Raw genomic sequence first — 17,889 nt, 5'->3', positions numbered from 1 at the left:
ATCCATCCTGAACTTTGTGCACATCTGGTCTACAACTACAGGAAACGTTTGGTCGTTATTGCTGCCAAAGGAGGGTCAACCAGTTGTTAAATCCAAGGGTTCACTTACTTTTTCCCTCCCTGTCCTGTGAATGTTTATTTTCTATATTATATCATATTTTCTAAAATATGAAAGCATATTTTTGTGTCCTATTAGTTTAAGCAGAGTGTTTATTTATTCTTGTGATTTAGATGATTTTTATTTTAAGAGCAATTTATACAGAAATCTAAGAAATTCCAAAGTGTTCACATACTTTTTCCTCCCACTGTCCCTACCCCAAATAAGAATTGCCCATTTTTAAAGTACAATAAAAAGGATTGATTAAAAAAAAATAATAATAATAAAATAAAAATTACAGTGTGATGAAAAGATACAGACGGACTCTTAATGTAAACACACGGTTTGCTGTTTGCTTCTTTTGAATCTAAAGTCTGGAGCAGTGGAGCGACATGTGGATGACTACACAGCCAACTACAATCCTCATGTTCCTCCGCGTCAGATGTTGAGCTCGCAGACCACAGACCAAGATCGTCCATTTGATCAACTACAGAGAGTATTCCTTGACTCAACACAACGTAAGTCTCCCAATGTTACCTGACCATATCCTCAGATTTGCAATATGCTTCACTCTCTATTGCAACTGAGGTGTTACGCTTTTAGTCAAGGATACAGAGGCAGAGCGTTGATCCCCTTTAGGTTGGGTTGTTTACAGGCTTTCAACACCGTTTGAGGTTTCAATGACTGCAGTGACTTTCTGCTGTCTTTTAGAAACTGCTGAGAAGGAGCAGCTTGCCCAACTGCAGATCTTAAACAAGGCTCATCATAGGCAAATCGAGGACTTGGAGAAAAAGCTAGAGGATTCGAAGCGCAAAAGCAGATTCCTTGAGCACCAGCTTGCAGTTGTCAAAGGTATTTTGTCTTTTCAGTCTTTACTTTGAAAATTGATTTTTGAATTTGATATTATGCTATTCTTGGCAACATGATTAGTGACTGGGATCTTTGGGGAATTTTCTAACAATTATGGAATGAGCACTTCTAATGCCTCTAAAATCCTCCATAACAAATATATTGACGAAAAACAATTAATTACTAAAGTAAATGACCTGTTCTACAGCCCACACTGATCTACTCTTGTTTTTTTTCCCCTCCATCCGCCATTTGTGCTACTTAAGTGGAGTTTTAAGGCCATAGACACCATTTCTGTCACAATGTCACAGTAACTATTATTGGATATATTTAATTGAAACTTGTCTGCCAGTTGGAGAAAGGGTCCCTGAGTAATCGCCCCCACAAAAAAAAAAAACCAAACAAACAAAAAAAAGAAACTCTATTTCCTTGGAACCCATCATCCAATTTTCAAAATTCGTGCTATGTGGTACTCAGGTGGAAGTGGCAATTCCACCCAGACTTGGCATTTTGACAGACTGTCATTTTTAGGAAATCTTCTCATGTTGGAATTGGCCTCTAATATGAAGCCAGTAGAAATGGTAACACTGTTCTTCATCACCTTTTATGTTTTCGCCCCAAGAAGAGGAAACAACTTAAACTTGATATTACATGGACTAAAACAAGGGTGTTTTTTTTTAAATATTCATATCTTCCTCATCTGATGGCTAAGATGCAGCTCACTGTCTGCAGATGCTGTAGGGCACTACGCTACAATTAAGTCTTGATTCATTTATGCATAGATGAGAAAAATGGCTTTGCTGTGAGTCTTAAGGAGTCAAGTCGACACCAAGAAGAAGCCAAAGAGCGTGAGGTTAAATTGCAAAGCAAAGTGAAGGTGCTGGAGCAGCAAATACAGACCTTGATTGAGAGAGACCAGGAGGTAAGCAGTATGAGCTCGCAGTAGTACGTGTCTTTCAGCTGTGTTGTTCAATTTAAGAGAGAGTTACTGTTAATAAAGCTGCAACCAGTCACAATAAATTCTGTTTGAGTTTGTATAGTTTGATGCAGTGACATATTTCACTACATTGTCAGAAATCTTTGATCTGACGTTTTAATGATTTCAGAACACAAAGAAGCAGAGGGTGGCCGAGGCCGCTGTTGACAGTATGAAGCAGCAGATGTTGGAGCTGTGTCATTCGGACACTCTGTCCAAAGCACGTGAGCAGCACGACAGAGATGTTACGGTCATCAAGGAGCAGCACGAGGCCGCACTGTTAGTCTTACAGCAGCAGCTTGACGCGAGATCGCAAGCTCTGGATGAACAGGTTTGGGTTTCCTTTCTTTCAAATGCACAAGAGTCTCTCTCTATCTACTTTCTATGTTTTTGTTCTAATGGAAGCCCTTTTTTCAGTAGTGCAAATAAACTGCACTTAGTGAACACCAAAAGATATCAGAGCCTACTTGCAATGCGATGAATACAAAAAGAATATAATCCATATTGTTTTGGTTCACTAGTCTGTACATTCAAATAGGATTGAGTTCAGTTTGTGTAAAAATAACTGCTGTATGTCAAGTTCATTTGTATAGCCCCCCCAACACCCCCTTTTTTTTTTTTTTTTTTTGGGGCCTGTTCGGCTGTTAGGTCAAGGACAAAGGAGGATCTTTATCCCTTTTATGCAGCAACAGTTTGACTGTGCTACAGTGGAGTTTTTATGCTGTCTCCCTGCACTCTGCTGGATCTCCACTACAAAATTCCAGTTGGACACAAGTTCTAAATGGTAGTGACAGAGAAAACAAAAGGCAGAGAGACAGTGAAAAGATAACTAAATAATATAGGAAGAGAAGACAGGACTTTAGCTATAAGAATGATGAGGAAAGTACACTCCCATGTCACGCTCCAATGCACAAGATGAGTTTGGAGTGTTTACTTAATTGTCCAAGTTTTGATGGCACTTAAACAGAGCATACACACTAAGTGGAAGTTTTGGAATGCATAGCAATCACAGTTATAGGAGTGGGAAATGGAGGAAAATATAGAAGCGGAGGCAATACCATCTGGATTTTGGTCTTCACGGAAGACTTTCTTTGTTGCCTATGCAGAAAAGCATTTATGAGGTCCGGGCGAACTGAGGGTGTAGCCCAAACTCTAAAAATTAATACATTGATTTTGTTCAATGTCTGTCTTAATTCTTTTCTCCATATAGTTTATTTCCTGAGTTCTGGCTTGAGGTAACTATCTTGCATGTACTAATAAATACAATGTGCGGTTTGGTGTTATCCAGTGAGAAAGGATGCATTTCTAATGTCTTCATAATTCTCTTTAGACTGATTGCTTTAATATGGTTTATCCAATAATGTACCTGCTCTTCTCGTCATGACATACTTTCAGATGGATACTAGTCAGAGGTTCCGCGAGCAGGTAAAACAGTTGGAGCGGCAAAGAGAAGAAGAGCAACTAGACCGAGGCAGAGTGGTCAATGCTCTCACTCAGCGTCTGGAGGAGATTCAGCAGCAATGTGCCAAGCTGCTAGAAACTAGTGAGCCAAAACAAAGTTGTCATACGTATGAACTGCCTTCGCCAAGCTTTTTCTTTTTCTTTACTGTGAGTTTTGTTTACTCTCCAGGTTCTGTGCAGGAAATGAGTAAAATCCAGATCAAACTACAGCAGGCTCAAACAGCCAAGGTTCTAAATGAAGATATGAACAGAGTCTTACAGGTTTGCCATTCAGTTTTATCACTTTAAGAGAAGCACTTAACCATGTCTCTACAGGGTCCGAAATATCTGGTATCGCATCGCCAAATGCAATGCAAAATGAGGCCTTTTGGCGATGCATTCCTCAATTTCCATCTCCACAATATGCAAAGCATGTTATAAAAGTTTACAACCCTAGCTAAAACCTTTTTCTGAGTTTTCAGCCTCCCTTAAAACAAAGATTGAACCCTTTTATTTCTCGTAACTCGATGAAAAGCGCGTGGATTGATAACAGAAATTCAAACTGCGTGGCAGGCAGAGGTAAACAGAAGGGCGAGCGCTGATTGGTGCAGAGCTGTCAAATGTCAGGGAACGTCCACAGTTTGTTCTGGAAATCACTCAATGCTGACACATTCTGGCCGTAACACCGAGTACAAATTTCTTAAATTAATTCGATGAGATAAACACTGTATCGTAAAAACAAGCACGTCCACATTGAACAGTTGCCCGACCACCCTGCTTTCGGGGTACTACTACTGCCGTTGATTGCTTGGTGCATGCTATTTTATTATGCTCCCCAGCTACCGAGCCTCAGTGGCAAAAGCTCTCATTGTGTCTGGTGTCAACGCATTATAAATCACTCATCTTCGCCTCAATAGCACTGTGTTGTTATCACCAAGGGAGGTTCAGGGGGAAGAACATTAACTAGCACTGTCATGGAGAGATATCATCTATGAGCGCGGTAACCAACAGTCCTTTTGCCAAACATCCACCCCCCCCCCCGCTCGCTTTCTGTACACGCGTCATGTTACCTTCACAGCCCCCTGGACAATCGGAAACTACAGACTCATGAACAATATGCAGGGTGCTACAATAGGATTTCTGCTTTCCCACAAGGCGAGAATTATCTTTTATACACATCATTACTTGTTCAAAACGTCAAAATGTGCCTCTGTTATAGGGAGTTAAGTGTTTTAAAATTTGGGGTGGAAAAGCATAAAATTACACAGTGATTTAGTACTTAGAACTTTTTTTTCAAATTATTGCCCAAAACAGCGTTTCGAAAAATTGCTAAACAAAAATATTTTTTCTATAGCAATAAAAGCTTTTCAACATGTTATTATTATCTATAGTATTTTGGACCTTGTCCCTATGTTAATGTTTCTTAAAACATTTTTTTTTTTTTTTTTTTACCCTGAAGGAGGATCTTGCTGACTTGAAGGAGCAGATTATGCTATATGAATCTGCTTTAAAGCATGGCGTTATTGCATTGAACGCGAACGGTGACTGCGAGAACCAACTTTCTGATTCCTGTTTGGCATTAGGCTTGAAGAAAACCACCTTTAAAAATGGTTCTCTCCACAGGTACTCGCCCATACAGTCATTTTCAGCATTGGTCCTCACCCTCTTTGTTTTTAAAATTAGATATACACTCAAATAGTTCTCTAATACTTTTTTTCCTCTGCATGATCAGCATGGCTTTAGCCAACCTGTCAGACTCAAAGCTGCCTGAGGATGAAGCTTTGCGACAGCTAAAAGTGGAGATGCAGCGTTGCTTGGGGTGTTTAAAGGCAAAGCGCCAGAAGTTCAGTCATTTGCAGGAGGAACTGCAAAAGAGTTGCGCCCAAGTGAAGGAGCTGCAGACCCAATTAGATGAAGCGAAGCTCAGCTTATCGGTGAGAACTGTGATTAAAACCTCCGCGCTGAAATGAATGATTCAAGTTTCAAAGAAGCATGCATGTCCATAGGTTAGACAGTGCAGCCAGATAAAACATCAAAACTGGACTGGAGAGGACCAGAATGAGTTGGTGAAACTAAAGGAAGACAAAAAATGCTTGCAGGATCAAGTGGAGGTTGGTTGTCAACAATTTTTCAAATGTTCTGGTTGTGTTTGTTCCATCAAGATAAAGAGGGTTGTTGTTGTTCTTGTTTTCCTACTCTAGGTGCAAGAAAAGAAAATTATAGAGCTGCAGCAGAGTGAGGAGAAACTCCGATCTGCTAATTTGGAGGTCCGCATCAAAATGGGAGCAATGATCAAGGAGTTTGACCAAGAGAGGCAGGAGGCTGTGGAGCGGTAAGACACAAAGGAGGAAATGAAGTGTTTACTCTTTTTGAATCTATTCATTAATTGTGTCTCTTTCTTAATGGAGAACTGAGCGGATTCATCAGCAGCATTGGGATGATGTGGTGGACAGAGTCAGGACAGAGCTGACAGTGGAACACAAGGCTCAGGTGGAATATTTGACTGCACAACACGAGCAAGACTCCCAACACCTAAAGTACGTGCCCATGGTGTCACCGTAAGGTTTGTACTGTTTTGAAATGTGGAACTCACTCAGCTTTGTTTCCTGCCCAGCACTCAGCTATCTGAAGTTAATGACAAGCTGTTGGATGTGCAAGAGTGTTACATCTCTCTCTGCAAGGAAAAGGATCTGCTGGAGGAAAAAGTCCAAAATAGAGAGGGGGAAAATGCACCGAGGACAGGAAAAGAGGTATACACTGTCATATATCTTAACAAAATGTGTTGCTCCCTTAAGTTATGGCCCTTCTCAGGGTGTCCAGGACATAACATGTATCACTGGGAAAGTAATCAAATTTAACACCAGTATTAATGAAACAAAAATGCAATTGTTTACCTTCCTCGCTAACATAAACGAGAAAAAGCTGAAACAAAAATGGCAGTTCACACCGACTTCAGAAAGCACATGGTATACAAACATTTCTGCGTATGTGACCTTTGGAAAGAGATGGGGGTTCCCCTGCTTTTATGTTATGTCATGAGCACCCCTGTACATGATATTGAATGATTGGTAAAATATATGCTTATACTCATGACTCCCTTTTTACATGTAGTTTTAAATAATGACAGGCAAGACAGCAATAAATACAATGGATTTGTGCACCACAATTAAATTACCTTAAGCTAAAAGGAAATGATGTACAGTGTTTTATTTGATTCTATACAGGCACAATACTGATGCTAAATCAAAGATTAAATGAAATCTGTTTCACTAAATATTAACAAATGCATGACATTTTAGACTGTGTGTGTATATGTGTGTGTGTGTGTATATATATATATATATATATATATATATATTTCTCTAATACACTTGTTTATCAACAGAAAAGAGAGGAGAACAGTACAAATGTAGAGAACCTAAGGGCTGAACTCATGGCACAACATCAGGCCTCCATGACCCAGGTCAAGGCTCTCTGGTCCAGGGAGAAGGAGGATGAGATCCAGCAGCAGGTGAACTCTCAAGTAGCTTTGGCCAAGGCTGCTTGGGAGGAAGAGCACCATCAGGTATGACTAACTACCTTTGTCAGATCCCTAATAGCAAGTAGTACACACCCATTTTTTTGGTTTTGATTTTCGTGCAGAAGGAGATGACCTGGACTCTGAGATTGGAGGAAGCCAGGCGAGAAAAACACTCAAAGACCTCTGACAGAACCTGCCAGACAGAGGAGGTGGATGCTAATGGTTTGATGATTACTGTTGAGGATTTGAACTCCAGGCTCTGTGCCCAGAGACAGCAGCTACAAGTGGAAGCTGAAAAAGTCAAACATCAAGCAGTAGAGGAAGCCAAGAAACAAGTCCAGAAAGATACTCAAGACAAACATCTAGAGGACTTGGCCAATAAGGTTGGTAATTATACAGTGTCAGTACTAAGGATTGTGAAAACAATTCATGAATGCGTGACAATGCACAATCTAGAAGTAAATGGAAATGTGCTTGTTACAGGTTGAAGGGGCAGTGACCAGGGCCTATAACCGCTGGATTGAGGATTTGACTTCATTACCGGAATACCAAGCCTCTCTGCAAAGAGAGAAGGAGAACTGGGAAGAGCTACAAAAAGAATACATGGAACAAAAGGTAAAACACATTTGAATAACCAACAACAACATGTTAATAATATGACCACTATCGGTATGCATTTTGTTTATAGTCAAAAGTGTACTAATCAAAAGGGTTGGAGCCACTGTCAATAGCATGAGAAAGACTGTCTAAACAGTTATATAATAATACATCTGATTATGTATTCAAATTTCCACAGGGTCCGACATTAACCGACCCAGATGGCGCTATCTCGGACCTTACAGACACTGGCCCGACTGGGACAGTATAAATTTAATAAATGCATACAATGAAATCAACACATTCTTGTTTTAAAAAAAACAATCAGCCATCCTCCCTGCTTTCCGCTGTTCGGTTTCTATCTGGGAAAGCTCTGTACTATTTTGCTCTACACCAGCTAGCTACACGCTTCAGCTAGATACCTAGCTTGACTAAACACAGTGTAAAGCCGCTCCTCTAACACGAGTCATTGCCTCCATGTCTGCGAATAACTTCTGACGGGTATCCTTATCGTGAAGGGATAGTATGGATGGTGTAATTAACAGGAGAAGACGGCGAAGCCATGCTAACTGCTAAGCTATCGTGACATGTCGTCTCGAAACACGTGAATTAAGTGCTTGGGTGATACAGTACACTTTTCACAGAAGTCCGGCTGGAACCGCATTACAGCGGAGAGTAACCAATTTTAAACATCAAATTGGCAGGGAAATTAATAAGTTTCTGGAGAGAAAATACTACACAGCCACACAGTTCACATCTGAAAACAGGAACTGAATTACCGGTAGTACATTACTGCATATATCAACCGAGAGAAGGGGCCAATAAGGTTAAAAGTATACTAATATAGTATATTACATTTTTACATCAGCAATGTTATTTGTTTGTTTGCACCATAGAGTGCTGAGTTTTAATTTAGATTTTTTCACAGATTTGCACAATGTTTTCAAAATGACATATCTACATTATATCAATTTCGCTTTGCTAAAGGACCATACAACACATTCGGAAATACTTGATATATGTACCATTACAATGAAGGGATTCAATTTATTCCGGGAATTTTCTGTAAATAAAACCGTCCCTTCATGATTGTCATATTAGAATTGCCAAGACATCATATTGAATAAATTAAACATCAAAACAGAAACAAAAAAATTAAGCTTTCAATATTTCATAGCTATTCAAAGAAGGTGCTCCACCTCACCCACAACCCTGAAAAGGACAATGATGGGTGGATATTATTATGTTATGTTCTAAATCCAGGGTAGCTCGGTGCATGAGTGCTTTGACTCTGCTTTAGCCCTCCTGTGTGGAGTTTGCATGTTCTCCCCATGCTTGCGTGGGATTCCTCTCTGGCTTCTTTCCACATTCCAAACAATTTTTTTTAATTGTCTTTTGTCTGTAAACTAGTGTACCCTTCCTCTCCAAAGTCAGCTGGGATAGGCCTATTGCGCAGGACTAACCTTTAATATTATCAGCAGTTGAGCAAGTAAATGGCCCTCGGCTACCACTTAAGGCAATCCAGTTTTCAAGTGTGATAGTCAAAATAGTTTTTCTACTACTTTTTCCATTGTTGTACTTCTTTGAGAATATGTTCCTCACTCTTCTGAATGGCTCAAATGGCCTTACAATTTTGTATTTTAGCAGCATAAACTACTTCCCAGTCTGTGAATACCTATAATATGGGAAGAGATTTGTTTTGAACTCTGTAGAAAAAAAAAAAAAAGTTTAAAAAAATACTTCTGCCGCTTGTTGAAAATGTGCCAGGTAACCCAGGCTCTGAGGGCAGCAGAGGAGCAGTGGCAAAAGCAGCAGAAAGAACAGCAACAGGGTGAAATCTGTGGGACGACTGAGGACCTCCAAGGGAAGTTAGTGACTCTCCAGTGTCAATTGGAGGAGTTAAGGAGGGAGCAAGCTGCTCTGCTGAAAGCTGAACTAGCTGGAGCTAGAGCAGCCTGGAAAAGAGACAAGCAGCAAGAGATCTCTGTTGTACAAACTCGCAGTGACCAAATGTACCAAACCAAACTACAGGAGCAGCATAAGAACCTGGAGTTGGCTTTGCTGCAGGCCAGAGAGGAGACTGACCTCCAAAAGAAGGAGCTGCTCCTGCAAATGGAGGCCCAGCATCAGCAGACCATGAGGGCTAGAGAGGACGAGTGGAGATGTCAGCGGGCTGAGAAGGAACACGCCCAGAGACGACAGATGAGGGAAGATTTCCTTGCGGAACTTCAAACTGGCCTGGCGGAGGTCCAGACGCACCTTCTCGGGAGTTCCTGGACTGTTCGGCAGAGCGTCGAAGCGAGCGAGCGAGACCGAATGTCAGAAAGCGACATAACGCACATGATTCAAAGTTGCTGCATAGAAATTGTTGAGAGAGCGGTGTCACAGGCCAAGAAGGATTGGAAGAAAGTATGTTTCAATCTGTTAATAATCATGCATTCATTCACTTTTCCACCAAGAGTTAAGTTATCTTATCCTGCATTGATTGAAACATAAAAATATGAATGAGCTGCTTTACCTTTTACGGGTTTTCTTTTTTTTTTTTTTCTTTCCCCACAGATAAGTGAGGCTCAGCTGAGCTGTGTGTTACGAGAAACACAAGAACAGCATGAAAGAGAAATCAACAAAATGCAAAGTAGGAAATCCCTCATTGGTTTTTTAGTGGATTGAAAGTGAAATATTTCTACAATAAAACATTTGCAGTACGTGACACGATACTCTACCCTGTATAGACTCTTTGGCACAGGTGGGAGGGCAGGCCTGCAGCAGGAAGGAGTGCGCAGAAACCACCAGTAAGATGCAGAAAAAAACCCAGGAGCTACAGAAGCACTTGGAGAAAGCTTGCCGTCAGTTCCAGCACAGCGTCTGGGAACACAAAACGACCATGCAGAAACTCAAAGGTAATGTTTAACAAAACAACATTGAATTATATCCCGATGTTTGTTGTGTTAATCAACACTCTTTATCATAGATGAACATGAGAGCAGATTACAAAAGGCAAAGGAGGAACATCTGCGACAACTGGAGGAAGTGAAGCGAAGCAAAGAAGCTGCTGGGTTTGTGATGATTTTAGTGGTTATTGCCACAGTACTGTATATACTGTACACAAATAATGCATGCCACTATTATAATGGCAAATATTTCAATACTGCATCGAACAACCTTTAATAGAATTAAGACGGTAAGACTACTTGTTGACTGAGAATAAATCTTCTCGAGCATTTGTATTGACAGTAGACTATAGATACATTAAAAAAAACAAGACCCTGTATTGTCATGAATCCATCCGATTGGTTTGTGAGAATTTGCTCACTCTCTGGACACTTCATAGGCACATCTGTGCCATGTGAGAGATTCAATACAAGAGCTGTATAAGCCACTAACTCTGTCAGTGAGATATTCATTTAGCAATGTTTATTGTGATTGTGGTTTGTATCACACGGCAAAGATGTGATGGCATGATTACCTGCAGTGAATGATTAATTCTACACCACAGTACCACAGCAAGCTACACCTACAATAATAGACTTATCTGTACATTCATGAACATACAGTATACAGGCACGTGGAGAGAGAGAGAGACCCCTAGTGGTGCTCCAGCAATTAGCCCTTTCGCCCTGGATGAGAAAAGTGCCCTCTTGCCTGAAGCCTTTTTTTTTTTTCTTCATTCATCAATTAAAAAAAAACCCAAAACTCTCTGTCATCACTTCCCCCCAAAATTATTGGGATATCTGTTTGGATAACATTTATTTGACTTCCTGAGAGACTTAATAGTAATAATGCATTCGAATTATGTATATAGCATTTTTCAAGGAATTCAAAGAGTATTTACAATTGCATGCATTATTCATTCACTCCACAGTCACATCGTGGTGGTGGTAAGCTACTTGTGTAGCCACAGCTGCCCCTGGGGCAGTCTAATAGAAGCGTGATCAATCTGCGCCTACGGCCCGTCCGACAAACCCCCAAACATCCAACCACATTCATTTGTAGACAATGTGGATTAAGTGTCTTACCCAGGGACACAACAACGACATGCACTCGGGCATTGATACGAACCAGTGACCCCCCAGTTGCAGGGTTTACACTGACCCTCTGCAGGACGCCACCCTACTTGCGCTTGCATGCACACTGTTCCTCCTGCGAATCAGACCCACAGGTGTACAGTTAGGAATGACTGTGCAATGCCACAATACTCCACAAAAAAATGTTAGCCCATTACGTGGCTACGGAACCAACGTTTCCTAAACGCACCCAAAAAACGGAAGGGGAGGTCAGAGAACACAAAAGTTTAGCCTATAGGTTTGTATAGTCTTGTCTTGCTGTTTACTAATAAGTTAATGAACAGAGAACATACAGGCTAGCTGCAGCAAAGACAGACAGACAGAGGCAGATAATTTAAAGACAGTTTTGCAAATTAAACAAGATCACCAGTTTTATTTATTTAAAATCTCAATTATTTTGATGTGAAAGCCAGAGGAGAGAAAAAAAAGCATGACCACAAAAACAATTTGCAGTAGAATGTCCATGTTTTATGGTGAGCATGACTGTACAATGCTGACCTGGAGGCAAGTCTTACCCAAGGACATTTTGACAGCGGACAGTTGGAGCCGGGATTCGAACCACCAACACTTCGGGCAGTAGACGACCATGTCTACCAACTGAAGATTTTCCTAATGTACTTGTTTTGCTTTAAAACAAAGGCAAAAACGTATTATTATTATGAGATTAAGTATGGTATAAATTCCGTGCTCTGGCCCCTTTGACATCAAATTAGGCTGTACTGCATGTGGCTACTGAAGTGAGTTTGACTCCCCTGCATAGTCTATAGAAAAAGAGTGATTGGATAAATTGGATAAAAATGAAAGCGAATCCAAACAAAATAAAAATAAATACTATGTTTGATCATTTGCATATACTGTACTCTCGTCCCTTCCTGTCATAGTACTCTATACACTCGTCTAATCATTAGGGAGCTGGCCGCTTTCAAACTTAGCCTAGCATTTGGCGCCTCCAGAGCAATATATGAGTGTGAGAAACGTGTTTTCAGACCACAGCACAGGGTGCTTGGTGCGCGTGCAAATCGCGCACGGTTTTTCAGCGGTAAAATGTCCCCCACCCTACCGAATGTCCTCCCTTCGGATGTGCTTTGGCGCCGACATTGATCTCCGTTATTGTTGATAGGTGCCTCTTTTTTGGGGGGGGGTCTTGACCATCTGTCCCCAAAAATCTCTCTGCACGTGCCTGAACATAGAGTATACAATACATATATTTGTGTGTTGTGATGAATCTTGTGAGATTATAGATGCACCATACCAAATCTTCGTATTTTTACTCACGTGTGTGTGGTTTTACTTTTGTTTCAAGGAACTAAAGTCTTATGTTGTCCTTTTCAGGACTTTAAACCATCAACAAAATCTTAAAGAAGGCCTGGAAGAGATGAAGCAGCAGTACTTGATGACTGTTGAAGAAATCAAAGGTTGGTGAAGTATTGTTCCTCTGTGATCTGGCTGTGATGGTGCAAATAAAAAAAAAATTGACTTTATTTTATTTATTTATTTATTTTTGTCCATGGGGAAATTAAGTCCACCTTTCAAAATCTTACATATCAGAAAGACATTGCATACACCTTAAAACATTGTTTCCCATCCTTAATTGAGCCAAGACAGAGGGACGTCCTGATATAACTTTTTCACTTCTGATACAATATCAGTACAAATCATACATACTTTTTACTTACTTTGTTGTATGGAATGTTACAAATGGCTTCAGTCAAGTTATATAATTCAAACACGGAACAATACTCAGCCACAGTAGGTATGCGAAAAACAGATTTAAAAAAAAAATAATAATAATAATAAAAAATACAAGACCCTGAAAAATAATATTAATATAATACATACAAATTATACTTTAGATTTATATTGACTTCATTGTTAATCAAGTTTGCACAAGTGTGTACAGAACTCAATTTTGTTGCATTTGTAGTATAAATTGAAAGATGTAATTAATAAAAATGAATGAATGTAGTTTTTATACTTATGCAGCAGTCATTTAAAAATATATAAACAGTAAAATTTTGACAACTGCAGTGATGTACAGCATAATGTGTGACGATGGATAGGAGCGGCGTCCTGAAGGGGCTTTGCTAATTAGCTCAGCTCTTAGTCCACCCTGACAGCGGTGCTTCACACCAGCTCTGCTCGCTCCTCTGTTGGCTTCTGCTGTTAATGCCTGGATCAGACTACAAGACAAATTTGTTCTTTCACGATAGTACTATGTCAGACTACTGCCATAAAATCTTGCCATATCTTGGTCAGCCACCGTTAAGTGCAGGCTACGCAGATGTAACGAGATGAGCATCCCAAACAGGCATCACATTTGTACGAAATAAAAACAAATAAGTTTGTTATGGTCTGCGATTGGCTGGCGACCAGTTCAAGGCTGACCCCGCCTCTCGCCCGAAGATAGCCGGATAGGCTCCGGCACACCCGCAACCCTAGTGAGGAGATGCGGTAAAGAAAATGGATGGATGGAAGTTTGTTTGGTTAGGTTTAGGATGGGTTAAGGTTAGAATTATGGTGGGTTAGGGTTAGTGGGAAACATATTAACGGCGCCACACTCAAGTCACATCTTTTCTCATCTAGAAGCAATTGGGCGTGTTCTACAGGTATACAACAGCCAATCATACTGCAGCGGCGCGTATCCTGGAGCCAATAATACCGGACCAGGGAGTTTCCTGCCTAGAATTTATGTGGGAATCCTAATAATGCGTCGCCGTCGCTGGATATACCTGTTACCGTGGCGACGACAACAATGGACTGTGACAATGTGTGTTGGAAGAAAAAGAACAAAAACAGGGTCAAAAGGTGTGGTGTCATCACCAGGTGCTCAAGAGAAGGCGTTTTGGGCTGTCCGTTCAAGGAGCGCTTGAGGAATGTTCACGTACTTAATACGCCTCGAAAGCAGCCGACATAACTTTATGGAGCCAGCTAATGCTAGCAGCAACTTTTGCACGGAAACATGCCGGCGTTCTGTCGAATCATGCTGTTAAGCTTCAGTAAGCATTGGTTTGTGCGTGTGAATAAATGTTTGCAATGGCACGCAAGTTATGCGCCAGTTGCTATATGCAATCCTATTGGTCGACGGCAATAGGGCATTTTCCAGCACGAACGCGCCATCAACAGTGTGTCAAGTGGCTCAATTTGACTCAGGACGTTGTGAATTGGTGGGGAGTATACTTCGAAGACCTCAATTCCACTACCATGCCTTCCCTGAGGAAGCACAGTCTGGGTAGTCTGAGGCGGGCTCTCCTATCTCTGAGTTTGAGGTCTCAAAGGTGGTTAAAAAGCTACTCAGTGGCAGGGCACCGGGGTCGATAAGATGCGCCCAGCATTCCTAAAGGCTCTGGATGGTGGTGGGGCTGTCCATAAATAATCATTTTCGGACAAATGACCTGTAAGTGAAACTGGATCATTTCTCGTAGCACCCCTTATGATATCTCACAGCACACCAGTGTGCCATGGCACCTTGGTTGGAAATTACTGCCTTACAAACAGCACCAGTTGAAATGAAAAATAGGTTTAAAACTATTACCAAATACTGTAAGTGCTATACTGTATGTGCTGCCTGTGATGGACTGGCGACCAGTCCAGGGTGTAGTCTGCCTTTTGCCCAAAGGCAGGTAGGATGTTCTCTACCCAGGGTGACCTCTTCTTTGTCTTGCAGGAAACATTTTGCGTTACGTCCACGAAAGCCACGAGCGAGCAGCTGAGATGATCCGCACTGAGGTACAACGGGAGAGGCAGGAAACTGCCCGAAAAATGCGACACTATTACCTGACCTGCCTGCAGCAATTGCTGGAGGACAGCGGGAAGACGACTGGGTAATACGCCAGGGTTGCCGTCAGTTTTCATTGCCCTTTAAATTAGTTAGAGGTGGCAAAAGTACTCACACTCTGTACTTACTTATTCCAGTAGAAGTTAGGCCTGCGTGATAGTTTGTTTGAGCAGCATCATCATCGCGATGTATGGAATAGTCACATCGCAGGGTCTGCTGCGATGTTCGCGTACTGTAATACCTGTATCCAGTGAGTCACCTGTAATATTAAGTGACCAGCAGTGGGGCCAGTTTGGACATGCTAATGCGAGTAACACCTTGCATTCATTCATTTTCTGTACTGCTTGTCCTCACAAGGGTCACGTGCTTGCTGGAGCCCCTCCCAGCTATCCTTGGGCGAGTGGTGGGGTACACTCTGAAACGGTCGCCAGCCAATTGCAGGGCACATAGAAACAAACAACCATTCGCACTCACATTCTCACCTACGGGCAATTTAGAGTCTTCAGTTAACCTACGACGCATGTTTTGGGGATGTGGGAGGAAACCGGAGTACTCGGAGAAAACCCACACAGGCACAGGGAGAACATGCAAACTCCACACAGGCGAGGCCGGATTTGAACCCGGGTCCTCAGAGCTGTGAGGCAGATGTGCTAACCAGTTTATACACCGTGCCGCCTAGCACCTTGCATGTTAGAGTAAATTATAAGGCTTCAACAACACATGGAGCAGCCCAGAGTGTTGTATACTTATTCCCTTGTATGAAAACTATAAATGAAGACATGGGCAATAATGTACACTTGCTGCATTTCCTATTTCGCTCTTCAGAATGAAACTACTGTAGGCAGGCAAGCTGCAGCCGCGTGAGTGTGCAAGGTGTGTTCAGGGACACTGCACGCGTAAATGGGAGTGAATGTGTTCTTTTGTAATACAGTACATAGTTGGGGAGAACATGCAAACTCCACACAGGCGGGGCCGGGGATTGAACCCCGGTCCTCAGAACTGTGAGGCAAGCAGACACTCTAACCAGTGCCGCCCAAAAGTCCTGTATTTGTTGTAATTAATAATTGATTTAAGAAACACCATTCAAGCAAGAATGGAAAAACAAATAGTGTTAATTCGGTTAGTGATTTCAAAATTTCAGTAATAGTAAATACACGTTGCGAGGCTCACCGGCATACACTTTTCTGTCCTGAGAATTGGGTGAATCCCTCCCTCCCCAGTATGCATGATGTAGTTACTCTCCATCACGATATATATATATATATATGATCACGTTGCACTAATGTTTAAATTCGCGTTCGGTGTGAACGGAGCATTACTTCCTGCCACTGAATTGCGGCGATCTTTGTATCTTCTGCAGGGCCGAAAAGAAAATAATGAATGCTGCCAGCAAGTTAGCGGCCATGGCTAAAGTACTGGAGACACCTGTAAAAAAGAAATCTGGAGAGAATCCCAGCTTACCAAGTGAGTGTTCTGCTATACTTAATGGTTTTTGTTCCCTCACAATTCTAAAACTCTCTTGTTTTGACAGCTTGCATGACAGTTGTGTCCACCACTGGCCACTCTTTAGCGAGTAACACAGATTTTTTGAAGAACCCATCGACTCTTGACATCAGAATGGAGGATAGAACCCACAGGGAGATGATGCTGGATATGGAGAGAAAAACAACTCTTGTGCGGACTAAACTTGCGAGCAAGCAGGACATAGGTGCATGTGAGTCGTCAGCAGACGCACAACTCTACCCTCACAAAGTGACCTCTTCATGCCTTGCTCCTTTGAGGAGCAAGGGCAGGGAGGTATACCTGCAGGGAGGACAACCAGACAACCACTTCCATGGGGACCCGCCAAACAAACCCTCTCTCACGCAGGAGGCTCCGGTCAGGGATGATAAACTTACCTGCTGGTACCTGACCAGCAGTGACTCAGACGACCTCCAGATCCCTCGACTGTCCTACTCAGAAAGGAAAGTAGAGTTGGCAAAGGCGTTCTCTGACTTGAGCGAGTTTGGTTGTCTCACCCCGGACGCATCTGACCTGACAGTTTATAATGACATAGCCCAGGAGACTAAGACTCGGACGCAAACCTTCGCTCCAAAAGCGAAGATGAGCACACACAGAGAACCCACGCCGGGCTCAGAGGGACAAAAGCAGCGTGGAGTGTGTAGCGGGCCTCTGTTCTCGGAGTTGAGACAACATCAGCAGGACAGTGGCTTTGACAGCCCGTTGAATCAACCAAAATGACCGAGATATGCTTGCTTTCATTGTGTACAAAAGGGTTAAGGTTCCACATTTCAGTCAAATTCAAATCCATGTTTTTAGAAAGAGGGTTTTCATCCTCAAGTGTTTACATGTTTGTCTTTTTTTCCCTAAATGTTTCTACATTTCTAAAATTGCAGGTCAACTTTAAATAATTATGTATGTAAATATCTTATTCAATAAGAGAAAAGCAATGCTTTCTGTTTATCTACAATATTTTTCTATTACAGTGCCTTTTCTATAAAATATTGATTTGTGTGCTATGTTACGGTGTTGTTTGCATTTCATTTTAATAAATGATTTTATGCCAAGATAA

At 41.6% G+C, this 17,889-nt stretch overlaps 1 protein-coding gene across 3 annotated transcripts in view; it reads left to right on the top strand.

Annotated features, from left to right (window-relative positions):
- Window positions 1-17,889, top strand: part of cep152 (centrosomal protein 152) — a 24,331-nt gene extending 6,442 nt beyond the window's left edge. For 2 of the 3 annotated variants that reach the window (XM_061774763.1, XM_061774762.1), the window contains 23 exons: window positions 470-614; window positions 808-948; window positions 1,728-1,867; window positions 2,052-2,252; window positions 3,317-3,464; window positions 3,552-3,643; window positions 4,821-4,984; window positions 5,094-5,295; window positions 5,368-5,472; window positions 5,563-5,693; window positions 5,770-5,898; window positions 5,976-6,111; window positions 6,747-6,926; window positions 7,004-7,264; window positions 7,365-7,496; window positions 9,246-9,887; window positions 10,038-10,113; window positions 10,211-10,378; window positions 10,450-10,534; window positions 12,875-12,957; window positions 15,207-15,363; window positions 16,678-16,781; window positions 16,849-17,889. In XM_061774763.1, coding sequence (XP_061630747.1) covers window positions 470-614; window positions 808-948; window positions 1,728-1,867; window positions 2,052-2,252; window positions 3,317-3,464; window positions 3,552-3,643; window positions 4,821-4,984; window positions 5,094-5,295; window positions 5,368-5,472; window positions 5,563-5,693; window positions 5,770-5,898; window positions 5,976-6,111; window positions 6,747-6,926; window positions 7,004-7,264; window positions 7,365-7,496; window positions 9,246-9,887; window positions 10,038-10,113; window positions 10,211-10,378; window positions 10,450-10,534; window positions 12,875-12,957; window positions 15,207-15,363; window positions 16,678-16,781; window positions 16,849-17,558 — 4,332 coding nt within the window. In that variant the 3' untranslated portion in view covers window positions 17,559-17,889. The remainder of the gene's footprint in view (window positions 1-469; window positions 615-807; window positions 949-1,727; window positions 1,868-2,051; window positions 2,253-3,316; window positions 3,465-3,551; window positions 3,644-4,820; window positions 4,985-5,093; window positions 5,296-5,367; window positions 5,473-5,562; window positions 5,694-5,769; window positions 5,899-5,975; window positions 6,112-6,746; window positions 6,927-7,003; window positions 7,265-7,364; window positions 7,497-9,245; window positions 9,888-10,037; window positions 10,114-10,210; window positions 10,379-10,449; window positions 10,535-12,874; window positions 12,958-15,206; window positions 15,364-16,677; window positions 16,782-16,848) is intronic. The other variant, XM_061774764.1, reaches the window with a different exon arrangement.

Source organism: Phyllopteryx taeniolatus, chromosome 5 (genome assembly GCF_024500385.1).
Source record: "Phyllopteryx taeniolatus isolate TA_2022b chromosome 5, UOR_Ptae_1.2, whole genome shotgun sequence".
Lineage (NCBI taxonomy): Eukaryota > Metazoa > Chordata > Actinopteri > Syngnathiformes > Syngnathidae > Phyllopteryx > Phyllopteryx taeniolatus.
This window is presented reverse-complemented; position numbering and strand designations above follow the sequence as displayed.